Source organism: Sminthopsis crassicaudata, chromosome 5, assembly GCF_048593235.1.
Source record: "Sminthopsis crassicaudata isolate SCR6 chromosome 5, ASM4859323v1, whole genome shotgun sequence".
In the NCBI taxonomy this organism is placed as follows: Eukaryota; Metazoa; Chordata; class Mammalia; order Dasyuromorphia; family Dasyuridae; genus Sminthopsis; species Sminthopsis crassicaudata.
Window position 1 is genome coordinate 46,420,195 of NC_133621.1, and position 16,767 is coordinate 46,436,961.

At 42.0% G+C, this 16,767-nt stretch overlaps 1 protein-coding gene and 1 long non-coding RNA gene across 2 annotated transcripts in view; one reads left to right on the forward strand and one right to left on the reverse strand.

Moving 5' to 3' along the window:
* Positions 1 to 4,778, forward strand: part of LOC141545234 (uncharacterized) — a 31,424-nt gene extending 26,646 nt beyond the window's left edge. Inside the window, exon 5 of the long non-coding RNA XR_012482931.1 lies at positions 4,630 to 4,778. This is a non-coding gene — a long non-coding RNA (uncharacterized LOC141545234). The remainder of the gene's footprint in view (positions 1 to 4,629) is intronic.
* Positions 4,779 to 9,814: 5,036 nt separating this feature from the next.
* FZD1 (frizzled class receptor 1) lies at positions 9,815 to 11,995 on the reverse strand. The gene has a single exon (XM_074272272.1). The coding sequence runs from the start codon at positions 11,831 to 11,833 to the stop codon at positions 9,953 to 9,955; it is 1,881 nt and encodes a 626-aa protein (XP_074128373.1). The 5' UTR covers positions 11,834 to 11,995; the 3' UTR covers positions 9,815 to 9,952.
* Between the last annotated feature and the right edge of the window lie 4,772 nt (positions 11,996 to 16,767).

Here is a 16,767-nt window from a genome sequence, read left to right on the forward strand (position 1 = left end):
GCCAAAAAAAAGCGACTGTAGCTTCCAAAAATAAGAAAACGGGGGGGGGGGGGGCAGCTAAGTGGCGCAGTGGATAGAGCACCAGCCTTGAATTCAGGAGGACCCGAGTTCAAATCTGGTCTCAGACACTTAACACTTCTGGCTGTGTGACCCTGGGCAAGTCACTTAACCCCAGCCTCAGGAAAACAAAACAAAACAAAACAAAACAGAACAAAATAATAGCTCACAGTACTGTATCCTTGCCAGATCTCATCTGCAGGATTATATTGAATTCTGAGGAGCTCAGTTTTAGAGGGACACTGATAATCTGGAAAATGGCCAGTGAAGATCCACTATATTAGTAAAGGGCTCTGAGTTCAAGGAACTGAGGATCTTTAGGCTGTTGAAGAGAAGACTCAAGAGGAACATTAAAGCCATCATCCAAGGTTTGAAGGGCTGCCATGGAGAGCAGGAGTTACGCCAGTTCTAGTTGACCCCAGAGGGCAGAATGATAAGCAATAAATAAATGATTCGATGAAGCACCTGGAGGCTTGATGTTAAGAAAAATTTCCTACCAATTAGAGCTGAGCAAAACTGAAATAGGCTGCCTCAAGAATCGGTGGGATTCCCCTTTCTGAAAGGGCAGTGAGCAGAAGTTGGATGACCACTTGTTAAACATGTGATTATAGTGATTCCCTTCTGGTATGGGTTGGACAACATGGTCAATGAAACCCTGCCAAGCTCTCAGAGACTGTGATTCTGTGGATTGAATTGGGCTGAGGAGGCAGCCTGGCAGAAGGGCAAAGTCATAGCCAAGGAGAATCATGGTTTGTGACTCCTGCTCAGTCACTAATTGACCTTTGGTAGATGACTTCACCTCAGTGTGTTCCCTTCATTTCTTTATCACAAAATGAGATTAGACTGAATGACTTTGAAGGCCCTTTCGAGCTCAGAGCTGCTATGATTTTATCTAAATCAAAATAGCATGTTAAATGCCAAGTCCCCATGGGTAGGCTAGAGCTTCAAAACTCTGAAATGTTACATATGTGCTTATATAACCAAACCTATTTTTCTCTAGATGATATTTCCTATATTTGATATATTTTAGAATTTTTGAAAAATCATATTCTAAGAGGCCCTCCCTCTGGACCCTAGTAGGTTTGTGTTTTCATAAAGCAGGTATAAAGTCAAAATATGTGTGCTTTACATACATTTATTTTCTTGCTTTTTTTCTTTTATTCTTCCCCTTGTTCCTTCTTCCTTCTTTTCCTCTCCCCCTTCTCTTCATTACTATTTTCCTTTCCTTCTTTCCCTACTTCTTTTCCTGCCCTTTTTATCCCTCCATCCCTTTGTTTTTTCTTCTTTATTGACTTCTGTTCTTTCCATCCCTTCCTTTTTTCCTTCTTTTTTCTTTTATTTCTTCTTTTCTCTTTTTTCTTCCTCTTTCCCTCTCCCCCTCACTTCCTTTTCTCCTTCCTTTCTTTTTTCTTTCTTCTTTCTTCTTTTCCTCTCTCTTTGTTTTCTGTCTCTGTCTCTCTCTTTCTTCCTTTCCTTCTCTTTCTTTCTCTGTCACTCCCTGTCTCTGTTCCTGTCTGTCTCTGTTTCTCTGTGTCTGTTTTCTCTGTCTGTCTCTCTCTCACCTAATCCAGGCCTCTAAGTGCAATGACCACTTACAGGTCCAACACCAATAACAACCTACAAAGATGCTTCAATCTCCTCCATTTCTCTTTTTTCTCTCTACATGTTCACCTGTCCTTAGGTGAACCTGGTGGCCTCTACTCCTGACTGATCACCATGTCAGTGCTGGACTTAGCCCTACTATAGCTCAGAAGTCCCAAATTCAAACAGTCCACAACCTCAGCCTCCCCAGAGACTAGGCCAAACACTTAACTATTCTTAATTGAACTTGGGCAAATAATATTCTCTTAGCCTCAGTTTTTTTAATTTATCATTTGAGGATATTGGGCTAGAAAAAGGGTTTTTTTAACTTGAGGTTTGTGGTCTTGCTTCTTAAAATATTTTAATAACTATATTTAAATATAATTGGTTTCCTTGGTAATCCTCTGTATTTTATTTTATGCATTTGAAAATATTATCATGAGAAAATGTCCACAGACTTCATAGGCCTGCCAAAGGAGTCCATGTCACAAATAAAGATTAAGAACTCCTGTCCTACATGGTCCCTCCTAGCATTAAAATTCATTGCTTATATGAATTAATAACTTACGTTATATGTTTCATTTTCCTTTACTTGGTATAAACATTTAGCTTTTGAAAAATTGTGGAAATTGAACCTTCATATCTCTAAGGGGAAATGTCCACATTTCATCAGGCCCTAAAAGAGAGGTTAACTCTGCCTATTCATAAGCTTGTGGTTTTACCTGAGCCTCCTGCCATATTCTATTACACCAAAATTAATTAAACCCAAACAAAGGGATGGTGTTTCTCAAATCTCTTTGATTCCATCTTGTTACAATAGGAATTGTTGGCTTTCAGCCTTTACTCACTCTAATGGTATGATATCAAGATTAAAAAAAAATCACTGTTTTTTTCATTCTCAACTATAAAATGAAAGTATCTGACCAATTTCTAGGATTTGTCCTTGATATACAGTTTTGTTATCTGTCAATCAATCAGCAAGTCTTTACTAAGCACCTACTATGTGCCAAAAAGTGTGTTAAGCAGTGGGGATGTTAACTTAGCCCCTGACTTCAGGGACATACATAATTGGAGGAGACTACATGAATTGACAAACTTCAGACAAGATGAAGAAGACATGGAAAGGATATTAGCATCCAGGGAGTTAGGAAATGCTGGGCCTCCAGAATCCTAGAATATCATCCCATCTCATCCTCAAGCTCTTGAAATCCTTCTGTTCTTTCATGGCTCAAGTCAGATAATATGTCCTTCATGAAATCCTCCCTTACATCTCAAACTGAAATTCTAGCCTAAGGAAAGTTCTTGCTTCAAATTTTCTAATATCCCTTCTGCCCTTCTCCTTGACTTGTCTTACTCTACCAATTTGCCCAAGTGCTTAGCCCACAGATAAATATTTTACTTATGGACATGTCATATCCTTCCCACTGAATTCTAAACAAGTAACTGGGGTGGCAAAGTGGGTAGGTCGCTACTCTTGGAGTCAGGAAGACCTGAATTCAAATTTGGCTTCAGACTTACTAGTTGTGTGGTTTTGAGCAAATCATTTTAACTCTATTTGCCTCAGTTTCCTATAGCTGCTATAATAATAGCAATTACATCCCAAGATTGTTGAGAAAATCAAATGATATATCTATAAAGTGCTTAATATAGTTCCCGGTATATAGCAGGTACTTAATAAATGCTTGCTTCCATCTTTCTTAAACTTTTTAAGGGCAGGAAATATCACATTTAATTTTTGTATCCCTAAGCGAGTACAGTGTCTTGAACTGAATAGTTTTAAATAAATGCTAGATCAATTGAATTGAACTGACAACTAGCAAAAAATAGGATTGTGATAAGAATATGGCATACTTCTCCTTGCTGGGGAAAAAAGGATAGTAGAAAAAAAGGACCAATGTAGTATATCCTAACAGGTCCTTATGTTTCATATGGTTGCCATGTCCTGTTATTCCCTGTGGAACCTGGCACCAATTACTCTTACTTTGCCACTAAGACTAGAGAGAGATAGTCTTAAATAATTCTCTTTCCAAGGTCTTTAGGAGAATTTCTCCTGCCTGTTATGGATATATGAATGCTAATCCTGGATTTGAATTCGGGTCTTCCTGTCTGTGCCACCTAGAGCCTAACTCTCATGATAGGTGTGAGGATGAAAGGAGATATTTGTAAAACAGACTGCTATATAAATATTAGCTATGTGGTATAATGAAATATGGACTAGCTACAGTGACCCTAAGCCAGTCACTTGACCCAGTTTGCCTCAGTTTCCTTATCTATAAAATAGGCTGGAGAAGGAAATGGTAAACCACTCCAGTATCTTTGCCTAGAAACCCTCCAAATGAAATCATGAAGAGTTGATACAACTGAATAACAACAAAAGTTATTGTATCACTATGATTTAATACAATATACTTAGTAACCGCTTAATAAATACTTGTTGATATGATTTTCTCAAGATATCTGCTTTTGGGCCATCTTCCTGATATTGGCAGATCTGTCAAAGGAAGTTAGAGGTAAAAATCAACAACTTTTGCTGCTTCTTCCCAATTTTAGCAAAGGGCCTGGTGAAGGAAGGAGCTTAGCACAACTGTGGAGCCTTTAGTAATTCTACATTAACCCTCACCTTATAGGCTCCTACTGTATGCCATCCCAGTTCAGGTCCCATAATTTCACCTGTAGATATCCAAATCCAAGCTATCATAATGAAATTCTCTTAGATTGTGAAAATGTAGGGTTCAAACATTTGCTTTCCATTGTCTGTGCAACCACTGCTCTCAATTATCTTAGGCAACCGGATATATCATGCTAAAATACCTCCCAATTTCTTCTTAGATATAAATTGGAGAGACCTCACACATGCTTCACCTTCCTCCCCCCCCCCCAAAAAAAAAATCCTGGGTTACTGCAGAGGAGAAAATATAACACTTTAACATGACAATAGTCCTTGACATTTGGAAACTTCCAACTGAGCCTTCAGGTCTATTTGACTTCCAGGTACTTGGATGCTGGGATTGTGAAGAAGAATCTCCTCCAAGGGCAAGAGAACACTTTGTTTCACTGTACATCATTTAAGCAAGGGCACACTGCTGATTTGAAAGGAAACAGAGGCTACATTTTGTCTATGGGGAGAATTTGAAGTTATTCCCCTGCAAATTTAATTCAAACAGGTGTGGAGATCTGAAACATGGAGATAGCCACAGATTAGAGGATAATACTTGATTTTTAAAAAGGAAAGGAAAGGAAAGAAAAGACAGGTCACACTGAACTATTTCAAAGCAATGCAGCTCATCCTTTTTTAATGTGTTAATCACTGGATTGCTATGAATATATGCTTTAAGACCTGTTCTATAGAGAAATATTCTCGAGATCGTTATCATTTGAAATGTACAGAACATGCGTATTGATGTTTGTAATTTTAAAAACTCATATTTTAAATGAGATGGTTGCTAAGAATGTGTAGATTTTGAAGAAATGCAATCTAAAATAGTTTTATAAAGGATGTTAAATGTAGGGGAAGGGGTATATGTAGCTTTTAAGGGACATTTTATATCTGCTATGAGACATTCAGGGAATGCATTAAAAGTGGCCTTTCAAAAACCACTTAGAAGTATGCTGCTGTCTTAGAAAAGAACCATCTGAAAATGAAAACAACGATTTATGAATACTGGAAAATCAGAAACAAAATAGGAGTTTGTTTACTTTTCTAAATAATTGAGGTTAAATATCTCCTTGGCTGGTAGAGCTGATTATGACTTTCAGAATATTTACTTTTCAAAACAATGTACAATCATCCTAATCAAGATCACATAGAAGAAATCAAATTTTGTGACTAAGCCATGTTAAAACTATACTTTTTAAAAATATAATTCCCTATCTATAACATATAAGGGAGTGCTTATCTTCAAAGATCATTATGCTCCATTTTTAGGGAGAAATTAGTTATTACTCCTTGCAGAATGCCTTATTAAAATTAGTCCAGGGGTTGTCGGCAGCTTAATCAACAAAGTGATGTCTTATATAGCTGGGATTACAGCTTGACAGTGACTATCAAAGAGCATAATAAAACTATAAGAAAATACTTATCATTTTCCCAAAGTTAGTGGGAATTCTAAGTCACAAGGGATCAAAGTTAGGCTGCACCTTAGTTGGTACATGGGATACAGATGCCTAGTTTGTAGCTTTGAAGGCCAAGGATATACTAACCCCCCAATGTATTAGAATGAAAAATCTGTGGTGTATCTACAAACACTAAACCATTGATTTTAATTGATTGCACAAATTGGCCTACAGCCAATCACATTGGCTAGAAGGAAAATGAAAAGTAGAGCAGCAATGGTTAAAAAAAAAAAAAAGCCTTTTTCTTGGCAAGCATATTTTCTGCCTAAGGTACATAGTGTTAGTGGAACTGATCTGAAATCACACTTAAGTACTAACATGGCTTGTGTTTAGTTATTATTTTAAGTAGTTGCCCATCATTCATTCCTCCATTATTAAATGCCAAAATCTTTCAGAAGAGTTAGTGAGGGGTCTACCACTGCTCACTGGAGACAAAAGGAGCAGTAGCATTAACTCTGTTTGACAAGTGATTGCCACAGAACTAACTGAAAGGTATGCTTCAGTACCTACCTGTTTATATTATGGGTGGCTAATTTGGGGAAGCACTTCTGAAATTAAGAATATGACCCAGTGGGGCTATAAAATATAAATGTGTTGAATGTTTTTCTTTTATAAACATCAGAAGGTGTATTAACTGTGTACACACACACACACACACACACACACACACACACACACACAAAATCCCATTCTAACAGCTAAATCAAGGAAGCTGAGGGTAGGGGGGAAGATTCCACTTGACAGTTATTATTTACAATAAGAGAACAAGTTAAATAATATAAAAAATAAGGATTGTTAGGGGAACACCAACATGATCCTATAGCCCACTGTGACACTATTGCCAAAAGCTCTAAGGTCTTTGAGACAATCAAAATAAAAGTACCTACATTTTTTTTGTTCTGTTTTTTACTTCCAGTATTAAATCACCTGAACTCCAATAATGAAGTCTGGTGGTAATTTAAAAAATCCATCCACAAGTATTTAAACCTAGCTTACAAAACCCTTCTGCATCAAACTCTTTATCAGACCATCCTTTACACTACCACCCAGACTAAAGAGCATCCAAGAATTTATTCCTCATGTAAAATCTGGTGCAACTTATCAGAAATAAATCAATCAGAGCTTCAAAGTAGATTCTTGGAAATTTTCTCTTTGAATCACCTAGTGTTCTAAGAGATACACTTTTGTTATATTGTTGATTTTTCCATGTCTTTACAGAAGGATTTTCCAAATAGCTCCTATATTTACTTAGAGCAATTTAACAAGGATAGGGGGGAAGTATATGTGAATTGCAGTGCAAATGGTACCTAAAATTTTAGGCTATTATATTTACTTTTCACAATAGGGAAGTATTTTTAATTTCCCTAAAAGTTGAATAATAAAAACAGTTGTTTCAATTCCTTTATAACCAAAACATAATTGTAATATATGTTCATTTTAACCCACTGTGATTGATCAAAAACATTACAATATAAATATGTCACAAAAGAAGTATTGAATCTATAGAGTAACAGGGTTTTCTCCCTTCTTTTAAACAAAGGTATTCTAAATTTTAAAGCTATTCTGTTTTAAAACTTTAATTTTTTTGTTTATAGTGTAGATGATAAATCTGTCTTATTTCCCTAGTATAAAATGTTCAGTAACCTCTCTATATATACATTAAACTAAAAAAAAAATTCAAGAACTCCTTAATAAAAAAGCAAACTCTTTGAGCTAATCATGTAAATAATTCCATGGGAGACTGCAATAAAAATTCCTTAGAATCTTTTGGAATAAATTTAGGAGCTTCAAAACCTTACCATCTTTTTTTTTTTTTAAGTTACAGATTTAATTGCAGTGAAAAATGCTTAAAACCACATTTCATTGATTGTTTCTGAATAGTCAGAACTGGAGAGAGAAGTTAATCTTATAAATATTATGATAAAAATAACTGATGAAATATAAACAAGAATACTAAAAAAAAATCTTTTCATGGAGGGGGAATAAAATCATAAGCTCTCCAGACAATATCCTTAGAAACCTCTATTTTCCCTTTTATAAAAACAGATTTTTTTTCTTGAGTTCAATGATTATCACCCACAACAGAGATCCTGAAGATGATCACCATAGTTCTTTGGACAAACAGATTTATTTAACCCAACCTAAATGTTGAAGCAGCAAACCTGTTTCATAAATCCAGTGGGACGGGCTTCTGAGACCCTTATAAAAATGGAAAGACAGCAGACAGTACAAGCTCTATCCCTGTGAGGCACAAAGACCATAGCATTTTATACAAAACCTCAATTTTTTATTTGCGAAATTAAAAATATGGTATTTGATATATATAAACTTCTATTCCTCTATAAATATAGATGATCTTGTGATAGTGAACAGAATAAATGCATACCAAATTTTTTTTTAAAAAGAAAGAAACCTTTGCATTTTAGGGTTATGACAGCCACAGATTAATTTAGGATCTTAAGTACAGGCTTTATGATATACTCTGAAAGTTTAAAACAAAGCTATCAGGAGAGCTGCATTTCTTCTCCTTTCCTTCCACACAAACTCACAGAAAACATGACTTGATCACATTTTTTTTTTTTGCATGTATAAATCTGTGGGAAAGAGAAACACACAAGATTTTAAGGTAGCAGTCGGTGGGCCCCTTTTCTCCCATGTACGCAATATCATTTTATTGAGGGAATAAACCCATCAATCACTGATACTTCTCAACCTCCAGAATCTTCTCAAGGTTCCTCAGCAGAGGCACAGAGTCTCTCCTCCCTCCCCCACCCACCCAGGACTCTTCAGTCTCAGTTTCTTAATTAACAAGAATGGGTTAACAATGTACAACATTTTGTTTGCTTAGAGAGTCCTGCAATTATAAGACTAATTATTAATTGGTTTGTAAATTGATTTCCAAAAGTGACTATAGCAACACACTGTGAGAAAGCCCATTTTCTCGAACCCCTTAAGTTTTCTGATCCTTTTTAGACTTTGTTGTTCTGTTAATGACAATAAATATCAATTTTCCAATAAAGATTTCCAGGTGATCTCAACTGTTTTGTTTACAGAAAAGTAAAATATAAACACTTAAGCTGTCTCAATCCAGGAGGCAGACTGCCAAGAATGAGTCTACAATTGAAATTAACATTTTCAAACCACCATTTTCAGTCTCTTCCAACCCACACAGAGTGTGATGCCTCTTCTGAAAGCTCAGTCACCACATTTTTTTCCATGAGGTTGGCCAAATCTATTTCAGATTTTACACACTCAGGGAAAAAAAAAAAAAAAAAAGTTCATCCATGAAAAAGTAGACTGGAAAACAAGCTTGGAATTTACATCCTATTCATCCTCAAACCAGGTTAAGTGTCACTCTAAGAGTGCCTGGGAATGAGGGGTGGATTGTGGTAGAGGCTGAGGACTGTCAGCACCCACATCTGCCAGGTCCCTGGTGAGCTTAGAGCACAGTTCACATAGAAAATTCAGTTTTATAAAGTAAAAAGACAGGGCTTCAGAATCTGCCCCCAGGGGAGGGTGGAATTGGGCCTGGCAGGGCTCCCAGTTTAGGGTTTGGAAGGCTGGAAGAGATCTGAATTCCCCCACCCCACTTCAGAAAGGGGGAGTGGGGTCACAGAGAAAGGAGGGGAGAATTGTCAGACATGGCAACAAAATCAAGACTTCTCTGCTCAACCCTGAGCAGATGGCTCTGAAAAAAACCTGTGTGAAGGAGGGAATGGATTCCCCCCCACTTTTTTTTTTTCTTTTTGGAATACTTGGGGAGGGGAAAAGCCCGAGGAAGAAAATCTGGGAATGGTTAAAAACCCCTAAATAATTAAAAATGTGATTTTTCCATCATTTAAATACAAATATACTTACAAAAATCTTACACAGGCTATTTACAATCATAAAACCATAAAGTCTTGGTACCAGAGAGTGAGGTGTCATGTCCCAAATCTCTCCTAGCTGTTGATTAAGTCCCCTTGTTTGCTTGCTTCCAGAAACGCTTCTAGGGATCGGAAGGTGTTTTGTTGTTTTGTTTTGTTTTTTAAATGTGTGTGAGAGGAAGCATGGCTGGGAAGAGCCAGAGTCAAACAAGAGGAGCTGGTCCAATGGAGCCACCTTCTCAGGGACGGCAACGTAGAGGAAACTGCAAATGGCTTTTTCTTGGAGTTGCTGCCTGTGGGACGATGTCTCTCTCTCTCCCCCTCTCCTCTCTCTCTCAGACGGTGGTTTCCCCCTGCTTGCTGTTGGTAAGTCTGGTATAGAACTTTCTCCACGAGTTGAGGGTCTTGCCCGACCAGATCCAGAACCCAGAGGTGATCCCCACAATCAGTGTCATAAGGTACTTGATCATGAATACCGTGAAGTCCGGGCTCATGGGCGGGTGGGGAGGGGCCCCCCCACCGCTCTGGTGGTGAGGGCAGGGGATGGCGTAGCTCTTGCAGCTCTGGGCCACCCAGCTGCGCTCCCACTGTTCTCTGAAGGCTTGCTCGTAAAAGTAGCAGGCGATGACGATGGTGGCCGGCACGGTGTAGAGCACGCTGAAGACCCCGATGCGCACCATGAGCTTCTCCAGCTTCTCCGTCTTGGTGCCGTCGTGCTTCATGATGGTACGGATGCGGAAGAGGGACACGAAGCCGGCCAGCAGGAAGGAGGTGCCGATGAAGAGATAGACAAAGAGGGGCGCCAGCACGAAGCCCCTCAGGGCGTCCACGTTGTTGAGGCCCACAAAGCACACCCCGCTGAGGATGTCTCCGTCCACCTGCCCCAGCGCCAGGATGGTGATGGTCTTGATGGCCGGCACCGCCCAGGCTGCCAGGTGGAAGTACTGGGAGTTGGCCTCGATGGCTTCGTGGCCCCACTTCATGCCGGCCGCCAGGAACCAGGTGAGGGAGAGGATCACCCACCAGATGGAGCTGGCCATGCTGAAGAAATAGAGCATCATGAAGAGGATGGTGCAGCCCTCCTTCTTGGTGCCCTGGGCCACCGTGCGGGCCCCGTCCTCGGCAAACTTGTCGTTGCAGACCACCCGGTCCTCCAGCAGGAAGCCGGCGATGTAGGCCACGGCCACGGCCGTGTAGCAGCCCGAGAGGAAGATGATGGGCCGCTCGGGGTAGCTGAACCTCCGCATGTCCACCAGGTACGTGAGCACCGTGAAGAGCGTGGAGGCGCAGCAGAGCACGGACCAGATGCCGATCCAGGTGCGCGAGAAGCGCAGCTCCTCCGGCCCGAAGTACATGAGTCCGTACACCTTGGAGGGCTCGCACGGGGCGCCGCAGTCCTTCTCCCCCAGGAAGTGGTAGTTGAGGTAGGAGGGCACCTTGAGCGCCCGCGGGCAGGAGAACTTGCCCCGCTCGGGGCCCGAGGCGCCCCCCGCGCCCCCCGCGCCGCCGCCGCGGCCCCCGCCGCCCCCGTGCTGGGGGTTGCTGGTCCAGAACTCGGGGAGCAGCGAGGGCGTGGGGGTGCCCTTGTCCGACGTGTTCTGGCCCACGCAGAGCTCGCCGGCGCCGTGCACCGGGAACTTCTCGCAGCGCAGCGTGTCGGGCCACTGGAAGCCGAACTTGTTCATGAGCGCCTCGCAGCCCTGGCGGGCCCGCTCGCACAGCGAGCGGCAGGGCGGCAGCGCCTGCTCCAGGACGGTGCACACGGGCGCGTACATGGAGCACAGGAAGAACTTGAGCTCGGCCGAGCACTGCACCTTCACCAGCGGGTAGAACTGGTGCACCTCGAGCCCCGCGTCCTCCTGGTTCGTGTGGCCCAGCAGGTTGGGCATGATGGTCTGGTTGTAGGCGATGTCGGTGCACAGCGGGATGGAGATGGGCTGGCAGTAGCCGTGGTCCGGGATGGAGATGCCGCGCTCGCCGTGGTACTGCTGCGGCGGCGGCGCCTGCTGCCCGGCCGCCTGCGGCTGCGGCGGCGGCGGCGGCGGCGGCTGCCCGGGCCCCGGCCCCTGCCCGGCCGCCTGCGCCCGCACTCCCGACGGCAGCAGCAGCGGCAGCAGCAGCAGCAGCAGCGGCGGCGGCGGCGGCCACAGCCTCCCGAGCGCCGCGCAAAGTTGTCCGCGCCGGCCGCCGGCCGCGGCCGCCCCCCGCTCAGCCATACTTTCTCTGCCCCGTCCCGGGCGCCGCTCCGGCCGAGCTGCTGCCGGCTCCCCCCGGGCTGCCCTCGCTGTCCCGCGCTCGCTCCGCGTCCCGCAGCCGGCGCCGCCGCCGCGGAGACTGGCGATTCATGAAGCGCCGGCGGGGGCCGAGCCGGGGACAGCCCCGAGCCTGACCATTTGTGTCACCATTTGTGTCAATCCCTCAACTGGGCTCCCTCTCCCTCTCCCCGACCGGTTTCCAGGCGCCCCGGAGTCTGTCTTTCACTCGGAGGGAGGAGCCTCGAAACCGACGCGGAACTTGTGGGCTCAGGGATCGTCACCCAATCGCTGCACCCGCTTCCCGGCGAAGAGGAGCCAGCCGCCGTCTCCCGGCGAGAAGCGGTGGGGGCGGGGGTGGGGGGCAGCAGGGGCGGGGCGGAGAGTTGGGGCGGCGGAGGGCCGAGCTCCAGTACAAAGAGGGGGGGTTCGCTCGGCGGCGGGACGCGCTGGATGGCTTTTGCTTTAGCCGAAGAAAGCGCCGGGACACGCCGGAGAATAGTCCCATGTGTCGCGGGGCGGGATGAATGGGAGGTGGCAGCCTGGGAGACCCCCTTTTCTTCCCTTTTCTTCATTTTCGTGTTTCCGAATTCGGCTCTTCACGGTGGTTAGAACGTAGGGGACGGGGAACAGCCCCCGGAGAGCGGCTCCTGCGCGAGGGGCGCGCTGCCTTTTAGGCTCGGGGCTGTCAAAGTTTTCGGGGAATCATTTGTCGGGCCCGGCTCGGGGGAGCCTGGGCTCGGCCACCCCGACGCGGCTCTCTGCGGGCAGCGCCTCTGCGGGGGGACCAGAGGGGAAAGTTCTCCGGGCTCCTGATCCGAGCAACCACAGACACAAACCCTTTAAAAATTATTATTATTATTGTAGACGCTGATCGAGAAAGTCCATGGCTCCCACTTTCCTCCTCCTCCCATTAAACCACAAGCAGAAACTAAGAAAATTCTCCTTTAATTCTTTGGGGCAGAGATTCTTAACCTGGGCCTTTGACGGTTTAAAAAAAAAATATATATATATATATATACACACACACACACACACACACATATATAATATATATATATACCTGTTTCCTTTGTAATCATAGGTAGTTTATGTATTTAAAAACATTATTCAGAGAAATGATCCATAGCAGAATGCCAAAGGGATCCAGGGCCCGGAACTGGAGAACTCGGGATCTGGCTGAAGCCTTCTGAAATTGGGCCGGTCTTTTCTCGGAGTCCGAGTGGGAGTGGCTGTTGCTTATAGCTTGAGGCCAGTGCCCAGCCTTCCATTCCCTGTCCTGCGAAGAGCTGAAAAGTTCCCCCCAAATAGAGAAAAATATACTGGCTTAGGCGATGTTTGTGAAAGTACCCGAAAATCTAGAGAGAGACCTAGGAGGAATTAGGGTTTTGTTTTGTTTTGTTTTCTGGCCATGGGCTTGTTTTGAGATGCTAAGGTGACCAGCTTCCACCCACCTTGAAATCTAGCTAAAGGGTTGGGGTGGAGCAACGGAGCGAATGGAATTATAAAATTCTCCTCTTATTATGAAAAGAATAGTTATTTATGCTAGGCCATTTGGGGTTTTGCTCCGGAGGGTTATTTCATAAATAAAGAACTTCCACTGGCGAAACCCCCTTCACCGATGCACATCAAGCAACTCACCTGTAAGTTAGTCTCAGAGAGTTGCCAGCTTCCATATTAAGTGATTTGTCCAGGGTTACACACTTAGCATATTAGATCATAAGTTTTCCTGATCCCAACACTGCTATGTCAGGTTATCTCTTATCAGACCTACATGATTGTGGGTTATTAATCTCCTATGTAATTTTTTGGTGATATTTTAGCCAAGTGATACAACCATATAAATCCACCTCATAATTTTGTAATTTTGTGAAATAAAAGACAAATTTTGTCAATCTTCTGTTTCCTGTTCTACAGCCAGGTTTCATCTTATTCACTAAATTCTCCAGTTAGTAATCCTGCTACTATTATTTACAATTATGTAGTGTTAATTTACTTCTTGCTAGGACAATGTCTTTAAAGAAAAGGTTCGTTGATAGCTCATTACAGGAAATAATCTCTTTCCTTAATCATGAGAAGCCAACAGAGTTAGAGCAGATGTAGCCTTTGGAATCTCCCAATATCTTTTTCATACCCATTCCTCCCTTCCTATACTTTTGTATTGTCTAAGGCCCTACCCATTGATGTCCTTCCTAATACACCCAGTTGATAGTCATCATGGTAGATCAGCTAGACAGTCTCTTATGCTGGCTGTGTAACCCCAGATTAGTCACTAACCTCTTAGTCCAGGTACCAACCGCATCTGAGAGTTCCCTTTTCCAATAAAATTGCAGATCCAGTCCTCTTCCTCCATGTTTGGACCTTCTGACCTTGAAAAAAAAAAACTTGCTGGTTTTAAATCTCAGCTGTCATAGTTAATAGCCATATGGTCATTGGGAGACCATTCAACTTCACAGGCTTTAGTTTTTCCATTTACGAGATGGAGATGATGACACTTTTATAGCCAGCCTCACCAAGATGTTGTGAGAAAAGTACTTTATAAATCATGAAGTCGGATCAAAATGTAAGATATCATCATCAGTATGATCATTGGTAATCATAGGATGATTTCCTACTCCAAATCAAAATTTACCTTGTTCCATATTCTAAATGGCTAAAAGCTTTGCTAAATGACTCACTAATAAGCTAATATTTGCCAAGAATTAATGATCAATTTAGCTTAATAATTATTTATTAATTTCTGATAACTGATATTGGCTTAATGTTAGTCTTTCCTTAGAAGAGTTTCTTTTTTTTAACAGTTATCTTCAATGCTTCCCAAAGAGTAAAAAATATGAGGATTTCCACCAAGCTCTTTAAGGGCCATGACCAATGTTTGGGGGAGAACGTGGTGCCCTTTGGCCTGCCCTTCAAGAAATGTGGGAAGTGGCCATGAGAAATGGTTAGTTGGTATTGTAGCCAAATTCTCTCCTTTGCTGCTAGAACATGTTTTTTGTATATGTAGCTCTGGTTTTCAGGCACAAGAATTCTGAGCCTCCCAGAGTTTCTCTGTAAAACAGGTACAGATATTTTGGAGAGAAACTGTGGGAGGCTGAGAATTCTGGGAATTCTACCTCCAAAGCAGAGCTATATACATGTTGAAAATTTTATGAAAGATGAAACTACTGCTAAGATCTCAATTTCTTCATTGCAAAATGAATGAATTGGACCACATATTCTATGAGTTCTTTTCCAGTTCTCAATCTATGATACTACAAGTTTCCACGTAATAGCTTAATGTGTTCCTCATGCTGTATCATATCTCCAAATTTGTCTAGACTATATTTGTATGCTTCCTACAGAAAATCATGGATTTACTCTCCTGCTGCTTCTCTATACAAATTAACAATTACATATTCCCCTTTCACCCCTCATATCAAAGTTTGGAGAGCTAAGGTGTGAAACTCAGATAAAGAGCCAATCATAGTGCTGTAGATTCTTATTCTGTTTAACATTTTTATTAATAATTTGGATAAAGATAGATGGCATTCTCATCAAATTTATGATATGAAATTAGGAGTGATAGCTTAAATAGTATTCAATCTGTATTCAATCAGTATTCAGCATTCAGAAGAAAAAAAAAGAAAAGAAAAAACTTGAAAGCTCAGAGTATTGGGTTGAAGCTAAGAAGATTAAATGCATTAGAGAAAAATGTAAAGTCTTGTACTCAGGTACAAAGTATAAAGTGGTGGAGTCTCGTTAGACAGTGGTTTGTCTGAAATAAAAATTAGGGAAGTTTAGTGGATTGTAAACTATGAATTAGCAGTATGATATAGCACCCCCAAAAGACTAATGGGTTCTTGGGTTTCCTTAAGAGAGGATATGAGGAGGTGATGGCCCCACTGCACTCTGCTTTCATCATATCTTCTCTGAAATATTTCTGTTCAGTCCTAGGTAGCCCAGTTTAAGTCAGTGACAAACTGTAAAGCATCCAAAGGAGAGACATCCAGAATGGTGAAGGGATTTGAATCCATATCATATGAAGAATATCTGAGGGAACTAGGGATTTTACATTGGAGAAGAGAAGATGAGGGGAATATGATAGTTGTCTTCAGGTATCTGAAAGGTTGAAATGTCAAAGAAAAGTTATATTTCTTTTGCCTGATCACTGGAAGGCAATGCCAGACTCAAAGGATGGAAATTATAAAAGGGAAAATTTGTGAGGAAAGATTTTCCCCAAATTGGAGCTGTCCAAAAGAGTAATGGAGAACCTCATGAGGATTCCTTCTCCATTGAGGTCTGCAAGCAGAGGCCAGATAACCACTCAATGAGTAGGTTGTAATAGGATTTCTTTTGGGTATGGGTTAGTTGAGCAAGTGTCTGAGGTCGCTTTCAGTTCTCAGATTCTGAAATTCTGTGAAATGGGAAAGAGGGCAGAATTAAAACCCATAGAAACCTTGACGTTAAGTGGGAGATTGTGAAGGAAGAAAGGAAGAGAGAAGAGGAGATAAGTAGAGAAGAAAGGAGAGGGAAGGAAAGGAGAGGAGAAGAGAGCACAAGAAAAGAAGGGAGAAGAAGAGAGGGGAAAGAAGAGATGAAAGAAGAGAAGAGGAGGGAAGAGAAGAGGAGGTAAGAAAAGAGGAGGGAAGAGAAGAGGAAGGAAATTGGAGAGGGAAAAGGGATAGAAAGAGGAGTTTTCTTTTTTAAATAATGTTTACTTTTTAATCCTGATGAAATTTCCAAAGTATTATGATGTTTGAGATCTTCAGATAAAGATTAAATAGAACAAACTATTATTTAACTATGTAATAAAGTATTTACATTAAGATGAATTGCATAATATTATTTTCCTATGGGCTTGGTTGCATCATAGCATTCATCATCTTAGTAATGTTATCTTATTTCAAGTATCTTGTTTT

Coding starts and splice junctions, on each gene's coding strand:
- FZD1 (XM_074272272.1), bottom strand. CDS start 11,833: ATGGCTGAGCGGGGGGCGGCCGCGGCCGGCGGCCGGCGCGGACAACTT.